General features: G+C 37.9%; 1 protein-coding gene across 4 annotated transcripts in view; it reads right to left on the reverse strand.

Annotated features, from left to right (window-relative positions):
- Window positions 1-19,707, reverse strand: part of SPIDR (scaffold protein involved in DNA repair) — a 486,766-nt gene that overhangs the window by 156,960 nt on the left and 310,099 nt on the right. For all 4 annotated transcript variants that reach the window (XM_045789117.2, XM_087864884.1, XM_087864886.1 and 1 more), the window contains one exon: window positions 1,927-2,122. In XM_045789117.2, coding sequence (XP_045645073.1) covers window positions 1,927-2,122 — 196 coding nt within the window. The remainder of the gene's footprint in view (window positions 1-1,926; window positions 2,123-19,707) is intronic.

Below are 19,707 nucleotides of genomic sequence, written 5' to 3' on the forward strand. Positions count from 1 at the left end.
TTTCAGTTTAACTCACAAAAGCATGGTACATACCAAACCATGACATTCTGAGGCAATCTTCTGATGTAACTACAGAACACCAAAGGAATAATGAAGATAAGACATTGCATGGGCCTCTGTGTCTGCCAGGTAACTAATGCTGTTGAGGAGGGCAAAGTGAGCAAGACGCCATGGGAACAGCAAAGAGTGTTTCCAATCAATAGAAGCACAAATCATCTTGGGTCTTTGAAAACATGTAAAGTCCTGCTATTACAATACTTTATGGTAATTTAGAAAATTTTTCTTTTATGAGAAAACAATTTTTCTTTTATGAGGTAAACAATCCCAACAGGACAAACTAAAAAACAAAAGAATGACTAGGGTTTCAAAATTAAGTCATTATTAAGTGCTTGTTGTGTGCAGTCTACTAGGCTAGATACTTTATAGGCTCATGTAGCCTCCCAACAACCCTTTACAATAATATTAAATATCATAATAAGATAACACTTCCAGAGTACATTCCAGGCACTCTACTTTATGTACTATACTTACAAAACAAACATACTTAGATTATATCATTATTAGATTATATCATTATTACCATTTTAAAGATAAAAATATCGAAACACAGAAAAATTATGGAGCTTGCCCAATGTTACTCAGCAATAAGTGGTTGAAGCAGAATTTAAACTAGGAATCCTGGTTCCAAAGCCTATATTCATAACCACGATGTTACACTGCAGTTTCATTGTACTGTTGTAAGACAAAAATGTTATCTCAAGAATTTAATATCAATAGCTATTTACAACTAAATGTTAAAACAGTAATGCACTTTGAGCCATAAGTTAAATTAATTAGAGAGCCCTCTTTTTCCCATTATCCCTTTCAGATACTTCTTTTGATAGTCAAAGGGAGAGTACGCTTGTTGACGTATTTACAAACAAGATGAAAGTTTGTCTACTTTTTTAAAGAATTTATATATTTATTTGTCAGTGAGAAAGAAAGAGAGAGTACAAGCAGGGAGAGTGGACACAGAGGGAGAAGCAGGCTCCCTGCTGAGCAAGGAGACCGATGGACCTGAGCCGAAGGTAGATGCTTAACCGACTGAGCCACCCACACTATCTGTCTGCTTAGTATTCTGTTCACTGCTGATTCAGCTAACTGGGTGAACCTGAGATGGTGCACCTGGAGTTACACACACTTAGAGCTTGGAATGGTCCCTGGAGTGCCTTTCTTGCCTTCTATGAGTGAAATTTAGTGGTTCTCTAAATTTATCTTGACAAATGATCATGGCTTAGGGCCAATAAAATTTCAGAAAATAATCTATAGCATATATTTTCAAGTTTATGCACTTCTTTTTATCCTAGGGGATACAGATATAGTGAAAAAGAAAAATACAACTTAAAAAGGCTTAAGCAAATTCTTAGACAATTACAAAATGAGAATAAAAAAATGAAAAATCAGGGGCGCCTGGGTGGCACAGCGGTTAAGCATCTGCCTTCGGCTCAGGGCGTGATCCCGGCGTTATGGGATCGAGCCCCACATCAGGCTCCTCTGCTATGAGCCTGCTTCTTCCTCTCCCACTCCCCCTGCTTGTGTTCCCTCTCTCGCTGGCTGTCTCTATCTCTGTCGAATAAATAAATAAAAATCTTTAAAAACATAAAAAAATAAAAAAAAATAAAAAATAAAAAAATGAAAAATCATATATTTTGATAGATTAGGATAAAGATTAAAAATAACAATTAGATGAAATAAACTGAGAAAAGACTACTAGTAAATACTGAACTGCTTCATACTTTCTTCAGGCATAACAATAATAACAAGATGTTCTAACATATATATTTACTGAATATTTGAATGGGAACCAAAGGTAAACATCTTTGCTTATACCTTTCAAATACAATATTATTACTAAGCATAAAACACCTAAAACAAGTGGAAATTAACCTGGCTTTCAGGTGATTTATTTGTTAGATTCTTCAATCTAAATATTTGAGCCAAACTGATACTTCTTCTTGGAAGGGATGTGTCCCAACAGCGCATTTCATGTATTCTTTTTGAATCTTCTTTGGCAACAACTTTCTGACAAAAATAAGTATTCAGAATAACAGGGCAACTTCCATTTGGGATAATAAGCTTTTGCCTGGAAAAGAGAAAGAAATATAACAGTTTACAGTTATGGTTTATTTACAATGTTGGGTTTCCCTCACATTCTTACTAAATCAGGAATACAAAGGCAATGACTCACCTGCTACAGACAGATAATACCAAGTCGGCCCATAAAGTGACAGCCACAGATGAATGAATGGATAGAGAATATGTGGTACATATATACACTGGACTATTACTCAGCCATAAAAAGAATGAGATCTTGCCATTTGTGACATGAATAGACTTAGTATTATATTAAGCGAAATAAGACAAAGATAGGCAAATACCATATGATCTCACTTGTATATGGAATCTAAAAAACAACAAAAACAAATAAACAAAAACAGAAACAGTCTCATAAATACAGAAAACAAACTGATGGTTGCCAGAGCAGCTGAGCTTGGGGTGGGAGGATGGACAAAATGGGTGAAGGGGATTCAGAGGTACAAACCTGAAGTTATAAAATGAACAAGTCATAGGGATAAGAAATACTACATGGGGGACATAGTCAACAACATTGTAAAACTTTGTATGATGACAGATGGTAACCTATCATGGTAAGCATTGTGTAACGCACAGAACTACCAAAGCACTACGTTGCACACATGAAACTAACGGGTTCTTGTATGTCAACTATATTTCAATAAAACAAACAAACAAAAGTGACACCCACCCTCACATGCTCAGGAGAGAATGTCAGTGGAATTGATTTCACTGTTCTAGTGCAAGTCTGTGTCAGGACAGCGGGAACGGAAGAAGGCCATGTCACCACTCGGGCTCACCACCTGAGCTCTCTCAGGTCTCCTACATTAGTAGATGATGGCGTTGGAGAAATGCAGTGAATGAGGCTCAAGAAGCTCACACTCAAAAATTACCCAGACATTAAAATAAATGTTATTTACAAATGAAACCTTCAGACACTTTGAAAGCTCTAATCTTCCAAAGAACATGACATCAAGACCCAAAGGACCTTCTACCTTCACTATCAAATAGAACACAGTCACAGAAATGCTTCACATTTAAGTTGAAAAGGAATGTGGACATAACAGACAAAATTCTCCTGGTTCCTTTCAGACATCTGATTTGACTTCTTCAACACTCATTCCTCAAAGGAGGTAGTGCTGCTTAACATTAAGGAAAACTTAGGACTTCTACTTCTGGGAAGGTGGGAGTAGACATACTTTTCCCTAACTTATCCTGTTAAGCACAATTAAAATACCTAACATTATATAACAACTAAACATAAGACACTGAGAGGTGGAAAGAAGGCACACCAGCTAGGCCCTAGAGACCTTGAGACCGAAGGAACAACATAGTAGTGTGTTCCTGGATTTTCTGTTTGCCTCTTATATCCCAGACTTCAAACTGAAGAAGATGGCAACCTGATACAGCGATGGGTACAGATAAAAAAGCCCCTAAAAAAGCTTACTCTCTCCAACTAAAGGCTAAGGAAGGGACAGCCTAGTAAAACACAACACTTTTAGAAAATGACTGCTCTAATCTAGGCAAACATCACAGAAAACCTGTGGACCCACTATCATACACACCAGAAAAGGGTGAGTGGGGAGCTCAGACTTCCACTCTCGTCAGGCTGTAATAAAAAGTCTCAATAGTCCAGGTGGGGTGGTGTGAGAGAAGGCAGGATAGAGTGTTGGGACTTCCACCCCTGCAGGCTTCTAATGAGCTTTCCCTGATCAACCCCCACCCCCCAACACATATACACTATGACAGTGGAGACCACCTGAGGGCCTGGACTACCACCACCTCCTGACATCAGTAGCCAGTACTCCTGGCTACTCTCTATCCTCACACCTTCCTCCAGTGCTCTCAGTGGAAGCCATGTGGGAAACAACACCCCTGGCATTCCCAGCAACGGTGATGTCAGTGGAGGCCAAGCAGGAAGCTGGAACTCAAATCTACCTAGCAGTAACAAGGAGTCCTTACCCTCTGAGTATTAATGGAGGCCAACTGGGGAATTTGGACTTCTTCTTCCACCTACCAGTAACAAGCCCCACCAGCAACCTCCACTTCTCCTCTCAGAACAGTATCATACAAAGCCCCCTAAAACAGATTTAAATAAGATCCAGAATCTCATAATACATCAATGTACAGGTTACTATCTAAAGTCCTTTCTTATACTAATTCCCAGGAAAAATCCCAAATGAAAAAAGATAATTAATATACGACAATGCTGAAATGACAAAGGTATTAGAATTATTCGACAAAGATTCTAAAGTAGCCATTATAAGCATGCTTCAATAGGCAATTATGGGGGGGGGGGAGTTAAGATGGCAGAGGAGTAGGGGTCCCCTTTTTCAGCTGGTCCCAATTTGAGCTGGATATCTACCAGACCATCCTGAAACCCCACGGAAGCAGCCTGGAACACAGGAATACATCTGGATCTCTACAAATGACCATCTCCAGCGTTGAGTATTGAGGTCCAAAGCAGGGAGCCCTGAATCTGTGCAGATATGGGAAGATAAACGGAAGGGGGAGGGAGCCGCCGCGCTCAGGCGCCGGGAAGCGGTAGCCACCTGCACTGGGGACAGGCCGGAATTGCGGACCAGCACCCACGAGAGAGCAGACTGAAACCGTGAGCCTGGAAACACGCATGCGACCATACTGAAAACCAGAGCTCCGGTGCGCTCACTCGAATTAGACAGAAACCGGAGATCGGGAGTGCTTGCGCGACCTGACTGACAACCGGAACTCTGGAGAGCTCACTGGAACCAGGCTGATACCAGGAGCTCGGAAGCGCGTTGGTGACCAGTCTGAAAACCGGCGCTGCGCTCCGGAGTGCACACAAACCACACTGAAACAGAGAGCTCGGGAGCTCGCGTGGGAACCAGGGCAGCTGGCGGTATTAGAAACACAAAGGACAGAGACGCGCCAGCCCTGGAAGTGAGGGCTGGGACACCAGCTGTGGGTTGCACAACCAGGACGCTGCAGGGTTTTTAGCAGCACCAACAGAAAGAGTTAAAGAGGCCAAGAGAGTTTAGTGGAGAACAGACTGTGATCTCTCTGTTCTGAGACAGAGTCTGGGATTCGGCCACTGCTGCTCTAACTCTCAGAAGAGCCACAGCAAACTGCCAGGGAAAGCCACCAGAGAACAAAAGCCCGGAAATACCAGCTCAGTGTGCCCATCCCTATCCCCCCCTCGCAGGGGACAGGGAGACTCTACCCAAACAGGGTTGCCTGAATATCAGCGCGGCAGGCCCCTCCCCCAGAAGGCAGGCTGAAAAATCAAGAAGTCCACATCCCTAAGGTCCCTATAAAACAAGCGCACACTGCCTGGGTCCTGGTCAATAATTTGGGCTCTGGTCAACACCGCAACCTCTCCTCATCAGAATGACAAGAAGGAGAAATCCCCCCCAGCAAAGAAAATACAATGAGTCTGTGGCCTCTGTCACAGAACTGATAGATATGGATATAACCAAATTGTCAGAAATGGAGTTCAGAGCAACAATGGTCAAGATGATGTGTAGGCTTGAAAAAAATATTAATGAAAATATTAACGAGAATATAGAATCTCTAAGGGTGGAAATGAGAGTGAATCTGGCAGAAATTAAAAATGCTATGAATCAAATGCAGTCAAAACCAGATGCTCTGACGGCCAGGGTAAATGAGGCAGAAGAACAAATTAGTGAATTGGAGGATGGGATGACAGAAGAGAAAGTTAAAACAGAAACTTGACTCAAAAAAATCCAATCTCAAGAACGTAGGTTACAGGAGAGTATAATGACTCAATGAAATGTTCCAATGTCAGAATCATCGGCATTCCCGAGGGGGTGGAGAAAAACAGAGGTCTAGAAGAGATATTTGAACAAATTGTAGCTGAAAACTTCCCTAATCTAGCAAGGGAAACAAGCATTCGTGTCCAAGAGGCAGAGAGGACCCCTCCCAAGCTCAACTACGACAAACGTACACCACATCCCATCATAGTGCAATTCGCAAATACTAGATCCAACGATACAGTATTGAAAGCAGCCAGGGCAAAGAAATTTCTCACATACAAAGGCAAAAATATCAGAATTACATCAGACCTGTCTACCAGACCTGGAATGAGAAAAAGCGTTGGCAGGGCATTTTTAAAGCTCTATCCGAGAAAAACATGCAGCCAAGGATCCTTTATCCAACAAGGCTGTCATTCAGAATTGATGGAGAGATAAGGACCTTCCAAGATCGCCAGTCACTGACCAATTTCGTAACCATGAAACCAGCCCTACAGGAGATATTAAGGGGGGTTCTACAAAAGTAAAAAGGTCTCAAGAGTGATAAAGAACAGAAATTTACAATCTGTAGAAACAAAGACTTTACAGGCAACATGACATCATTAAAATCATCTCTCTCAATAATCACTATCAAGGTGAATGGCCTTGTGTGGAGATCCCTTAAAAAGTTAAAAATGGAGCTACCCTATGATCTGGCAATTGCACCAAAGATACAAACGTAGTGAAGAGAAGGGCCATATGCACCCCAATGTTCATAGCAGCATTGTCCACAATAGCTAAATTGTGGAAGGAGCTGAGATGCCCTTCAACAGATGACTGGATTAAGAAGATGTGGTCCAATGGAATATTACTCAGCCATCAAAAGGAATGATTTCTCAACATTTGCTGCAACATGTGCGGGACTGGAGGAGATTATGCTAAGCGAAATAAGTCAAGCAGAGAAAGACAATTATCATATAGTTTCACTCATTTATGGAACATAAGAAGTAGGAAGATCGGTGGAGAAAAAAGGGAAGAAGAAGGGGGGGTAATCAGAAGGGTGAATGAACCGTGAGAGACTATGGACTCGGGGAAACAAACTGAGGGCTTCAGAGGGGAAGGGGGTGGGGGAATGGGATAGGCTGATGATGGCTAAGGAGGGCACATATTGCATGGAGTACTGGGTGTTATACGTAAGTAACGAATCATCGAACTTTACATCAAAAACTAGGGATGTACTGTATGGTGACTAACATACATATAAATACAATAGGCTTTCCAACTCCTATTGGGTTTTCAAAATTGTATTTAGAGTTGTAGCAACAATTAGAACATTCTCCGATATAGTTCTAAATGCATATAAAAACAATATAAGAAAATCATAGTTTGAAACAGTAAAGGGATATAAGAGTTAAGGTTTATACACTTCATAAAAACTGGCAAAATGTTGACCCAGTAGACTGTGATAAAATTTAATCCTTAGACCAATCAATAAAATAGCTATAAAAAGAGATATACACAGGGGCGCCTGGGTGGCTCAGTCGTTAAGCGTCTGCCTTAGGCTCAGGGCGTAATCCCAGGGTCCTGGGATCGAGCCCTGCATCAGGCTCCCTGCTCCACTGGGAGCCTGCTTCTTCCTCTCCCACTCCCCCTGCTTGTGTTCCCTCTCTCACTGGCTGTCTCTCTCTCTCTGTCAAAATAATATATAAAATCTTTAAAAAAAAGAGAGAGAGAGAGATACACAAAAACATTATAAATAAATTAAAATAAAATTCAAAAAATGTTCAGGTAACCCACATGAAGCCAGAAAAAAGAAAACAGAAATGAAAAACAGAAAGAGAAAGTAGAGAAGACAAAAAATAAAAAGGTAGACCTAAGTCCTAACATATCAATAATTACGTGTAAATGGTCTAAATAAACCAAGTAAAAAACAAAATTAGCAGAGTGGATTAAAAAATCATGATCCATTTATATGCTGTCTAAAAGAAATTCACCTCAAATATAAAGCTATAGGTGAAATGAAAGTAAAAAGATGTAGAAAATACATCACATAAACATTAAGAAACATATAGCAAGGGGAGGGGTATCATATGAAGTAGGCTTTAGAGCAAAGAAAATTATCAGAGACCAGAGGAACATTACATAACGACTTTTACCAAAAGTGCAAAGAAGAATTAACACCAATTTATCTGCAATAAAGTGGCATAATTTACACACACAAACCCAAAAGGGGCTCATTTTTTTTTGATCTCTTGTTGACAAAGTGAATAAACTCATGATAGATGCAGGATTATTGCATCAAAATAAATAAAAAACATTAATATATTTGGCCTGTCCTCAATGCAACTACATTAGATAACTGTACAAATATACCCATGATCTCAAGCATTGGTGTTTTTGCTCACTTTCCTCCATTTCCTTCTTATTTATGAACAGACTTGAAGGGCTTCTTAAAGTGTTTCAAATACCTTGCTAATCTCTATTATAAAGCTCACATTTTTATTCGCTAATAAAAATAAAGTTTACACTCCATATTTTATTATTTGCCTATTAGAAACATAAGTCTCTAATGCTAATAGCTCCCATATTCTAATTTTCCTTAGTATTTAATGTTCAGTTCTATATGAAAATATTCAAAACATAGTCTTGATAAAAAAATTAACTTTGAAATTTTACAATTCATAGCAATCTGATAAGGAAGGTAGACCTGGCAGGAACCCTTTTTAGCAATAAAAAATAGAACTATTTTCATTTCAAATGGGAAAAAACGAAATTAGCTGATAGGCAATTAACAAAAATAAACATTAAAGTAATGCAGTTTGAAAGAGCGATGTCCTTAATTAAATGTGTATCATTATGCAATATCACAGCATTTCTGTTTACTTACCCAGCCCTCTACCTTGGTAGCAAAGTTAGAGTTAATCCAAACTAAGAATCTTCCAGATTCCCGGAGATTATAGAAATGATAATATACAGTGTCATTCCAAATAAGCAGATGTTTTAAAGTTTTAAATTAACATTAAAAAAAGATTTACCTTTTAACTATTAATCTGGACCTCTTTTATAATTAAACAAGTCACTACAAATTTAGCAAAAAGAAAAGTTTTAACTCTCTATTTTGAAATGTAGCTGAGTAATTATGTATTTTCAAAAACAGCACATTATAGATATATTGAGAGATAGATAAATAGATAGATACATGTTTATCTATCTATCTATCTATCTATCTATCTATCTATCTATCTACCAAAGCCTGGAAACACGCATGCGTGTTGTTAGCTTTGCTTACAAGAAGGGAAACCCAAGGCAGAAATAATGGTTCTTTGGCCCAGCTGTAGGGCTCTGAGAGAGACAAAAACTCAGGCCATGCTACTGGACCATGTGGCCAGCTCACCCACCCCTGCATCTTCTGCAGAAAACAAGGGGGAACATTTATTCTAATGATGACACAAATGTTTATTTAATTATACACAAAACAAAAATACTGAATATACACATTTAGTAAAATTCTTCCTGATTCAATCTAATCAAACTGAATGAGTCTAGAATAGAAATGATTTGTAAGGATGTTTAGTTCATTACTTTAAATCACAAATTAAAATTATACTCCTTAGAAAAGAGAAAGTTTTGGCAAGCCTTCTGAAACAGATATAACTAATTTTTTAAAAATTAAGTTATAATTGACATACCATATTATATTGTTTCAGGGTACAAAATGAGTCAGTATTTGTATATATTGTGAAACGATCACCACAATAAGTCTAGCTAATATGCATCACCATATATAGCTACAAATTTTTTTTCTTGTGATGAGAACTTTTACGATCAACTCTCTTAGCAACTTTTTTTTTCTATTAGCAACTTTCAAATATGCAATATAGTATTATTAACTATAGTCTCCATGATGTACATTACATCCCCAGGACTTACTTGTTTTATAACTGGAAGTTTGTGCCTTTTGAATCCCTTGACTCATGTATCCCGCTACCAACCCCTGCTTCTGGAAACCACCAATCTGTTCTGTATCTATGGGCAGATATGACTAGACTTCGACTAGCACATCACTTGCTTCTGTACAGATAGTACAGAGGTTTGAAAAATAATCTATTCTCTACGATAAACATACTTGATATCTTGTTCAAATTTCTCATGTACTCCCAAGTACCTTCTATCTTCAAAGATAACTACACAGGCAAACATAATCTAACTAGATAGATCCACAGGATCATATTTCTGAATTAGGGAAAGTGATTGAGGTTTAAAATGATTTAGCATAATATGGGCAGTATGAAATTTCAGTCACAGATATAACTTGCTACACTCAGAGGATCTGGGAAATTAATTCAAATAACACAACTAATAACAAGATTTGGAAGGCTAGTAGATACTGAAAGACCTTAAAACCCTTATCTAGGTCCATTTGATTCATTTCAGTCTTTTTTTTTTTTTAAGATTTTATTTATTTATTTGACAGAGAGAGAGAGAGCTGCGAGAGAGGAAACACAAGCAGGGGGAGTGGGAGAGGGAGAAGCAGGCTCCCAACGGAGCAGGGAGCCTGATGCGGGGCTCGACCCCAGGACCCTGGGATCAGACCCTGAGATGAAGGCAGACGCTAAACGACTGAGCCACCTAGGCACCCCTCATTTCAGTCTTTTTATTGAACACCTAGGATGTGCCAGGCACTAGGAACCTAGTCAAGACAGTTTTACTAAAAAGGAAAAGGGTGTTAATGAGATAGGATACCCCAATGGAGGACCCTCTGTGAGTAATCCCACTGTGGTTAGGGAAGTCTTCCGGGAGAGGGAGCCGGTTGAGGGGTGTCATGGGTCAGGGAGGGTGAAAGCACAAAGAAGAGACGCATGGAAGCCTCCAGAGGTTGCCCAGTGGCAATGACCACAATTTAGTTTCAGTGTGATGAACAAATATGTCACACTACCACATCACTGAGTCTCTTCAAAAAAAAAAAAAATTCACATGTTCAATTTCCTTTTCTAGCAGGAAAAGGAAGTTAGAGCTTTTCAGCATCCACATCCATAGTTCCATCATTATTTCTCTACATAGTATGACCTCTCAATTTCATTTTATACTGCAATCCAATATTAACTGCTATGGACCTTACAATCATCTCTTGATGTATCTTACCCCACAAATGTTGTATGATGACCAAAAAAGAAAGTTTACAGAGCATGAATGGATTAAGATTAATATTATAACATATTTAACTAGTATTTCTAAAGATCAAACTGAAAATAAAAACAAACCTAAGGTGTTAAACTTCACGTGACAAATCATACATAAAACCAACAACATCAGTGAACATTATCATGGCACTGAAGAATATGCATTTACTTCCTAGCAAACTCTCTGAGCATCCTTGAGATGGCAGCAGGGTGGGCTATATGGGAGAGTTATACACACAAATGAAATACACAAAAACTATAAAATAACAGTTTTCAAAGGAGTCCAAGTACTAAGGTTTCTGGTAGAAATCTTTTTTTTTGTTTGTTTTTGTTTTTGTTTTTAATAGAGAATACTGTATGTTTGGGGCACCTGAGCGGCTCAGTGGGTTAAGCATCTGCCTAGGCTCAGGTCATGATCCCAGGGTCCTGGGATCCAGTCCCATAACAGGCTCCCTGCTCAGCGGGGAGTCTGCTTCTCCCTCTGCCTCCTGCTCCCCTGCTTGTGATCCCACGCACTTTCTCTCACATAAATAAATAAAATATTTTTTAAATAATAGAGAACTCTATATATTTAATAAAAATGACTATTTGTCAAAGTGTTCTCTGAAAACAGAAATGACTGCTCAAGCACATGTTTTGCATTAAGAACCGTTTCCATAACTCCTCACCTGAGAATGTTATATATAGAACTCAAGTAAACAGAGGGGCGCCTGGGTGGCACAGTGGTTAAGCGTCTGCCTTCGGCTCAGGGCGTGATCCCCAGTGTTATGGGATCGAGCCCCACATCAGGCTCCTCCGCTATGAGCCTGCTTCTTCCTCTCCCACTCCCCCTGCTTGTGTTCCCTCTCTCGCTGGCTGTCTCTATCCCTGTCGAATAAATAAATAAAATCTTAAAAAAAAAAAAAAGAACTCAAGTAAACAGGAAACAACAGACTTTTTAAAAAAATGTCCTTAAGATCAGAGAAGGAAAATCAACTGAAATATCTTTTCATTTTCTAACATTTCAAAGGTTGACAGTTCTATCACTATCAACACTGACAAATGTGAAATGCCCTGTAAACACTGTTTTCAGGAAGTCCGAGGTTTGTGAGCAATGTTTCTTTTTATTTTCCCACTTGTTATGTGTTCTCAAATTTTTTGTGTCTAGCAAATGATTAAATCAAGACTATATTTTGCACTGAATATGTTGATAAGGGTGATTGTGACTGACACATAGCCCCTTAAAAAGCAAACTGTTTATTCCGAATCATAAAATAAGGTCAATTTGCTTATTTACAGTCTAGGAAGAATTCATGCCAATCTGTGGTAGGAGCAAAGAGGATTAATGGGTTAATAGGATTAATGCAGTGACCTAAAGAAAACAAAGACAAACGAATTTTTTTTTCTTTTCTTCCTTCTTTCCCCTATCTTCTTTCCTTTCCTCTTCCAATGACTAACTAGCTAAAGAAGATTGGACTAGGAACTGTAGTTGCCGGAAGAACAAAATCTAGTTTAATTTTTCTTTTCACTGAAGACATGCTTGGGAGAAACCAATCAATTTTGTTTACAGTTTACCTTCATCTCTAAGCCTTACCTACCCCGGGCCCAAATCCGACTAGTGTATACACCAGGAGAGGCTGGGTCATTGGGTGGGGAGTAGAGAGGGCTTAAGGTCCATGTAGGGCCATACAAAAGGGAAGCAAAGAAGTGCAGTAAAACATTCTTTGTGCTACAAAAGGAGGAACATGGGCTTCTACAGGGAGACAGAGGACAGACTTCTCCATATTAATTAAGTCTCTTCTAAAATGCTTCTGTGAGAGGTCTTGATGGGCTGGTTCAACAATAACAAAAACAAAAAAAAAATGTTGTTTGCATGAATGTCCGTCCTTCTAGCTTCCTTGGGATAAGTTGTTCGTTTCTCTGTGCACTGAGAGTGCTTTTCACACTGATGTGTTTGTGTCTGTTTCTACAAAGAAATGCTCAACTACTAGAATATATCAGCTGTTTCATTTTTATCTTTGTTTTTTGAGTGCCAAACAGTACTTGACATTAGCAAGAAACCCAACAGATGTTTCCTAAACTGATGAATAAAAGTTTATTCCTATTTATCAGATATATGTATAGAGAAATGAGTGTGACTTTAAATAACTAAATCAGGCCTACTATAACTGAGCCCTATGAGTTCCAAGTAGGAATCTGGGAATGGTATAAATTTAAAATAAGGTCTTGGAAAAATGAAAGTTCTAAAGGGGGAGCATCCAGGCCCATGAATGTCTACTGCATAGCACACAATAATTTGAGAGGCCAGAGAGAAGATATGAGTTTTGGATCTAAGACGTCTTAGAGTTAAATCCTGGTTTTGTCACTTATTAGCTGTGTGACTGTTGACAAGTTCAATCTAGTTTGTTTCTCTAAAATGGGAGTATTAACAGTAGCAAGAGGTACTCCACAGATCTCTTGTTAGAATGAAATGAATGAACTGATGTGTTTTCCATTCAGCTTCACCCCTGCAAGGGCTCAGGGGGTGAGGCTGTCAGTGCTGCTGCTGCTCCAACTGTGAGTTTTATTTTCAGTCATTTCACATTAGTCACTGTCTACTGTGCAGCAAAAACTAGGGTTATTTAGTCTTATTTCCAAGGCCCATTTTCTTTTTTCTCCTAAAGATTAACTAGGATTACAAAAGAAATATTACTTTTCTGTTACCCACTCATTTGCTAATTTGCCTAACACCTTCTCTGCTATTGATACTCACTGCTTAGATTCTGCTAGGTCTTACTGCATTGGCCTACAGTCTTAGTACTCAGTCTTTCAGTCTTCACTCCATAGAATAAATATATCTATCCCAATCTTCAGAGGAGGCTAAATAACAATCATTTCTATACCACTGGTCCATTCCAGGGCAGAAATACAAACCAACTGGCTTTAAAGCTAGTCTATTCTTTTTCCAAGATACGAGGCTACCTTCCTAGAACAAGAATGCGACTCACCACTTGGACACTGGCAAGGAAGTTTCTGCCATTTTCCCGAAGGAACCAAAGCAATGAGAAGAGGAAGTGATACAAATTTACATGAGTTGGTTAACGAGCCCACAGGATAGATCAGGCTGACAAGAATACATAAAGTTTAGGTGAGACTATAGGAGATTACGCTTCTTGTTCATAGCTGTGAAGTGCTAGGCAGTTTGACAAGCTGCAATGGAGGGACTTTAAATTTAACTGCACAAAGGTCTCTGGTGATAGCAGAACATTTAAAGCCACTTTCTATATCTGTGCCTATATGGTAGCCACTAGCCCTTGTAGCTAATCAAATTTAAGTTAAATTAATTTTAAAATGCAATTCCATAAATTGCATGAGCCACATTTCTAGTACTCAATGTGACTAGTGCTTATCATAGTGGACAGCACATTTCCATCACTGCAGAAAGTTCCATTGCAGCTATCGGAGAATTCTGATTTTCAGGATAAACAATACCATGTTCTACTCATCAGTAAATGCTTTTTGATCAATTGATTGATGGATTGGATTTGAAAGGGGCTACTATGCCCAGTGACTTCTAAGGCTAACTTCACAAACTTTGGGCCCACCATGTCCCCTACTGTGGACACCTACACCAGCACATGGGCACTAAATCTAAGTCAGTGACAAGACAATGTTTATGATTTTTGTTATGAATTTTTAAAATTGGCAAAATATCCTGCCCATCTTCTCAGTTATTTAAAGAGTGAATGGGCACACTTTCTCCCCCCCCAAAAATTCAAATTTATTTTAAGAAAGATTTAAAGCGGTGCCTGGGTGGCTCAGTCAGTTACGTGTCTGCCTTCGGTTCAGGTCATGATCCCAGGGTCCTGGCACTGAACCCAGCATTGGGTGCCCTGCTCAGCGGACAGCCTGGTTCTCCCTTTCCCTCTGCTGCTCCCCCTGCTTGTGCTCATGCTCTCTGTCTGTCAAATAAATAAGTAAAATCTTAAAAAAAAAAAAAAAGAAAAAAAGAAAAAAATTTAAAAACAGAAGTCCTAGGAAATCTTTCTAAACTGAAGAATTAAGCCAACTTCAGAAATAAGAACTTTCAGGCTTATACTTTGTTTTCAGCTTTTTTACTGTGTTCAAATGCCTTTCTTTTACCTTTCTATGCAAATCAGACTAAGAAACTGATAAAAACCACTGCAGAACACTGACACTTATAACTGTGAGTGCTATTTTTAAATTCCCAGAATACACTTTGTCTAATTCCCCTTTTACCCAAATAAACATAACACTGAGGAACAGTTTATTTCTGTTTGACAGTGGCTAGTATAATAAATAACATTTAAGATGAATTCACAGAAGGGTATAAAATATGAGAACAAACTTCCTTTGTAAACCAGAAGTCTAGTTCTCTTGACAAACATAAGCCTCTGATCTGATAATGTCCTTTTCAAGGAACAGGGCCATTGGGAATGTCAATTTAAAGAAAGAATCACCATGTTTCTGGCAGTGATTGTAAATTTTATTTTCAAGGCACAGATCCCACACTTTTATTTGCTAATGAAAATTCTGCCAGAACTTGACAGGAAATACAAGGAGAACAAAGCAGAAAGAAAAGCCTGGTCTGAAGTCACAGTGACTTGGGTTTAAATTCTAGCTCTGCCACTTATTGCCTCTTTTGTCTTAATCAAATTACTTCAATTTCCTGAACTTTTCATATCTAAAATGGGGATCATACATACCTAATGGCGTTACTGTGAGATTAGGTACATAAGCCACACATGCAGATGACTTACATATAATGCCTGGCACATAGACTAGCTATTCTTTAAAAGAGGAGCTAGTATTACTAGATACTGGCTATTTCTAAAATCTCGAGAAGTTAACCTAATATTTACAATGCAAGATAGGATATCTTGGAAAAATTAATTTTTTTCTGGGTTACTGTAGCATATTCATTTCTATACACAACTGGGTAATTAAAGGTCTTAGAAATGTTCATACAGTTTTACTCAACAAAGTCACTGTAAAGAATCTATGCTAATGAAATAATCAGATATGTGAACAAAAACGTCTATGTATAAAAATATTAATTATACTCATTAAATATAGGGAGATATAGCAAAGAATCTAAATTTCTAACAAAAAGTAGAAAAACAAATCATGAAACAGTGATACAAATGATAACATTAAAATCCTAATTCAAAAAAATGTGTTTAATGAAATTGTGAATTATACCATTGTTGTTATGCTGTTGAATTAGAAAAACAGACTTAGGCCTATAACAACTCTGTGATCCCAAGATGGTAAGACTATATCTTACTAATATAATGTTCTTAGAAAGACAAAGTGCTAGAATAATCTGCACCAAAAAATTAAGCAATTTATCCCTAGATGAAAGGATTATATATGGGTAACTTTTTATGTTCTTCTCTGTATTATTGTGTCTTTTTTCTTCCCACAATAAAAGTGTACTTTTTAATATGTATAAATAAACATTTAAATAAATCTTTTCTTTAACAATAAATTGCCTCAAATAATTGGGTAAATTATGTAACAATCACTTCCTATTTGAGTAACTCTCAAATATGACCAAACCAACCCACCGAGCTACTACTCAAACATTTCCTTCATATTTTCTTTTCCCTAGCATCACAATTTTCTCTCTCTCTCTAATTTTAGATTTGTGCAATGACAGTACCATCTCTCCACAGAGTTGGGTTTGTGATTCTAATACTCAAAAGGCTGATTATCACCTTTCAGCTACTTTGCTGCAATTAAAACATGTTCCACTAGGTCAATGAAGCACAAGGCTATGGCTGGGCTTCCTATAGGTATGTTTCCTGTTTCCTCAGTAAAGCATTACACCTGTTCTGTTCAATACTGTTTTTGAAAACCAGAAGTAGGAATCATTATAACAAGATCCAAAATATATGCATTAACAAGTGAAGTGTGTAGTGCAGTCCTGAAAGAAAACTGGATACCTTAGTATCAGTTATGACTGGTCCCTGTCTTTAACGATCATTCTGACACTGAGTTGTAAGGCATCTCCGGAATATAATGTATTTACATGCTTGTCAGCATTATTTCTCCAAGGCCAATCTTAAATACTTATCTTTATGGTCTTTATCTCCCAGTGTGACTCCAGAACAAAAATTTTCAAAGCTTAGCATGAATCAGAACCACAGGCTTGTTAAAACACAAATTGTTGCACCCCACCCCCAAAGTTTCTGATTCAGTAGGTCTAGGGTGGGGCCCCCTCACTGGCATTTTTAACAAGTTATAAAGTAATGCTGATGCTGATTGTCCTATAGCCATACTTGGAGGATTACTATTCCAGAAAAACACACATAACCATTTAAACAACTACCTATAATGCACCTCAAGCTCACCCTGACAAAACCCCTGCCCAGCTATCAGGACTTCGCCTGAGTGAAAGGAAGCACTTCTACGGAGGCCTTCTGGTTTGGCCAGTACTTGTAGGAAAGCAACACTTCCTCCTTTGAGTTCTATCACATCTGGTCAAGCTTTGAAATCATTACAGCTGTAGTGTTTTAATGCTTTAACTTGTTGGCATGAACAGCTTGGCTTTCTCATCCCCAAATTAACTATAAACATCTTACTCCATGCAGCAGAAGAAAGAGAAATTATTAGGTAAATCTCTGGGCCCACAGCTCAATTGCTGCAGAGAGAATTACAATTTGACACTTTTCTTCACTTGATTGACTTAACAAAGTCTCCTATGCATCTGGTCTGTAGTATCAATAAGTCTATAGTATACATATTTTTAGAAACATCCAATACACCACTCCACATTTTTTCTAGGTATAAAGTGTCTATTCAGGGCAGCAGGGTGGCACAGCAGAGAGAACATAGTCTACAGAGTCTACAGATTTGCATTCAAGCCTCAGTTTTGTCCGGTACAAGCCAAATGATCTTGATTATATCACCCAAACTAATAGAATCCATTTTGTCTTGTATATGGGTATAGCAACATTTATGTTAGAGCATTTTAAGGAATAATGGATAAGAAACTATTTGATATATTAAAATGCTTTATATAAAATATTTATTATTCTTCAAAGACCTTGGATTTATGAAAATTATTCTAGAAAACTTTAAAAATAGTACCTTTCCCATAACAAACCATTTACAACTATCATTTCAATACAATTTAATATCATTTAAATAAAACAATGATACTTTTTAAACTACTGAAATTGAGAAATCATGGGGTGTCTGGGTGGCTCAGTCAGTTAAGCATCTGTCTGCCTTTGGCTCAGGTCATGATCTCAGGGTCCTGGGAGGGAGCCCCACATTGGACTCTCTGCTTAGCGGGGAGTCTGCTTCTCCCTCTCTCTCTGTGTGCCCTCCTCTCTCTCTCTCTAATAAATAAAATGTTTAAAAAAAAAAGAAATTGAGAAATATTTGGTGTATCATTTTTACTCAGAAATAAATACATTTCTAAACACACAGGTAACAAAGCCTACTCTAACTCTAGGATGTCAATAACAACAAACCTCAACTGTGGGAACCATTTTTCAAAGAATACGGAAACTTAGAAATAAAAAGATGAAGTGCCAATACCCAAGACAAGCAAAGGGTCAGAGTTGGTGACTCAGTTTTTACTGAAGCTAATTTTTACTACAGCTCTCAGAAGAAGAAACTGGCTAAGGATAAGCTGAAGATCTATTGATTCTAAATCAGTAAAAGCAGCCAGGCAGTTGTTTGTTTTGTTGTCTAGTTTTTAAAGTCTAGTTGAGATGAAATGTTGATTAAAAAACCACTTAATCAATAAACATCATAGTAAGTATTCAAATGAATAATTTAATAATTTGCAAACAGATTTAGATCATTAAAGATCAACAAAGGCAACAAGGTAACAACTTACTTTAAAAGGTATAAAAAGGAATTCTAGTAATGGTCACCACATATAATGTAAGTCTAGGTCAGCTCAACAAAAGCAGAATATGTTCATATGCAAAAAATGTTTTAATGGTTAAATCTTTTGATTTCAACAATAAAATTGAGATGGCACAAAATATGAGAAACAGACTATAGTATTTGAATAGTGTACTGAGAATAGAAAGGGGTAAAAGTAAATGAAATGGATTGAAAATTGTTTTTCTAGGGGGCGCCTGGGTGGCACAGCGGTTAAGCGTCTGCCTTAGGCTCAGGGCGTGATCCCGGCGTTACAGGATCGAGCCCCACATCAGGCTCCTCTGCTATGAGCCTGCTTCTTCCTCTCCCACTCCCCCTGCTTGTGTTCCCTCTCTCACTGGCTGTCTCTATCTCTGTCAAATAAATAAATAAAATCTTAAAAAAAAAAAAAAAAAAAAGAAAATTGTTTTTCTAAAATCCACAAAATGTCCCAAACTGAAATTTCAGTTGAAAATTTATGAAATTCAGAACAAAAGGATTCACGCTAAATGGCATTAAAAAGAATTTGAGAAGACAATGATCACAGAAGAGCTGAAGTTGACACTACTAAAATAAAAGAATCAGTAAAATAAGACGAATAAATATTGTCCTCAAAAATTACAAAGCCGAAGTTTAATTATTACCACAAATATGCAAATACTAAGCTTAGTCTAGCTTCAAACAGAAAAACCTCAGTTAAACTAGATAAATGTGCAACTCTGGTTAAAGGACACTGCTTTAAATTATACAAGGAATAAGAACATTCTGGCATCAAAACTGTATTTTACAGAGGAAGCATAACTTCTCTTGAATGGCACTGTTAT

Source organism: Ursus americanus, chromosome 9, assembly GCF_024610735.1.
Source record: "Ursus americanus isolate L20-20 chromosome 9, mUrsAme1.1.p, whole genome shotgun sequence".
In the NCBI taxonomy this organism is placed as follows: Eukaryota; Metazoa; Chordata; class Mammalia; order Carnivora; family Ursidae; genus Ursus; species Ursus americanus.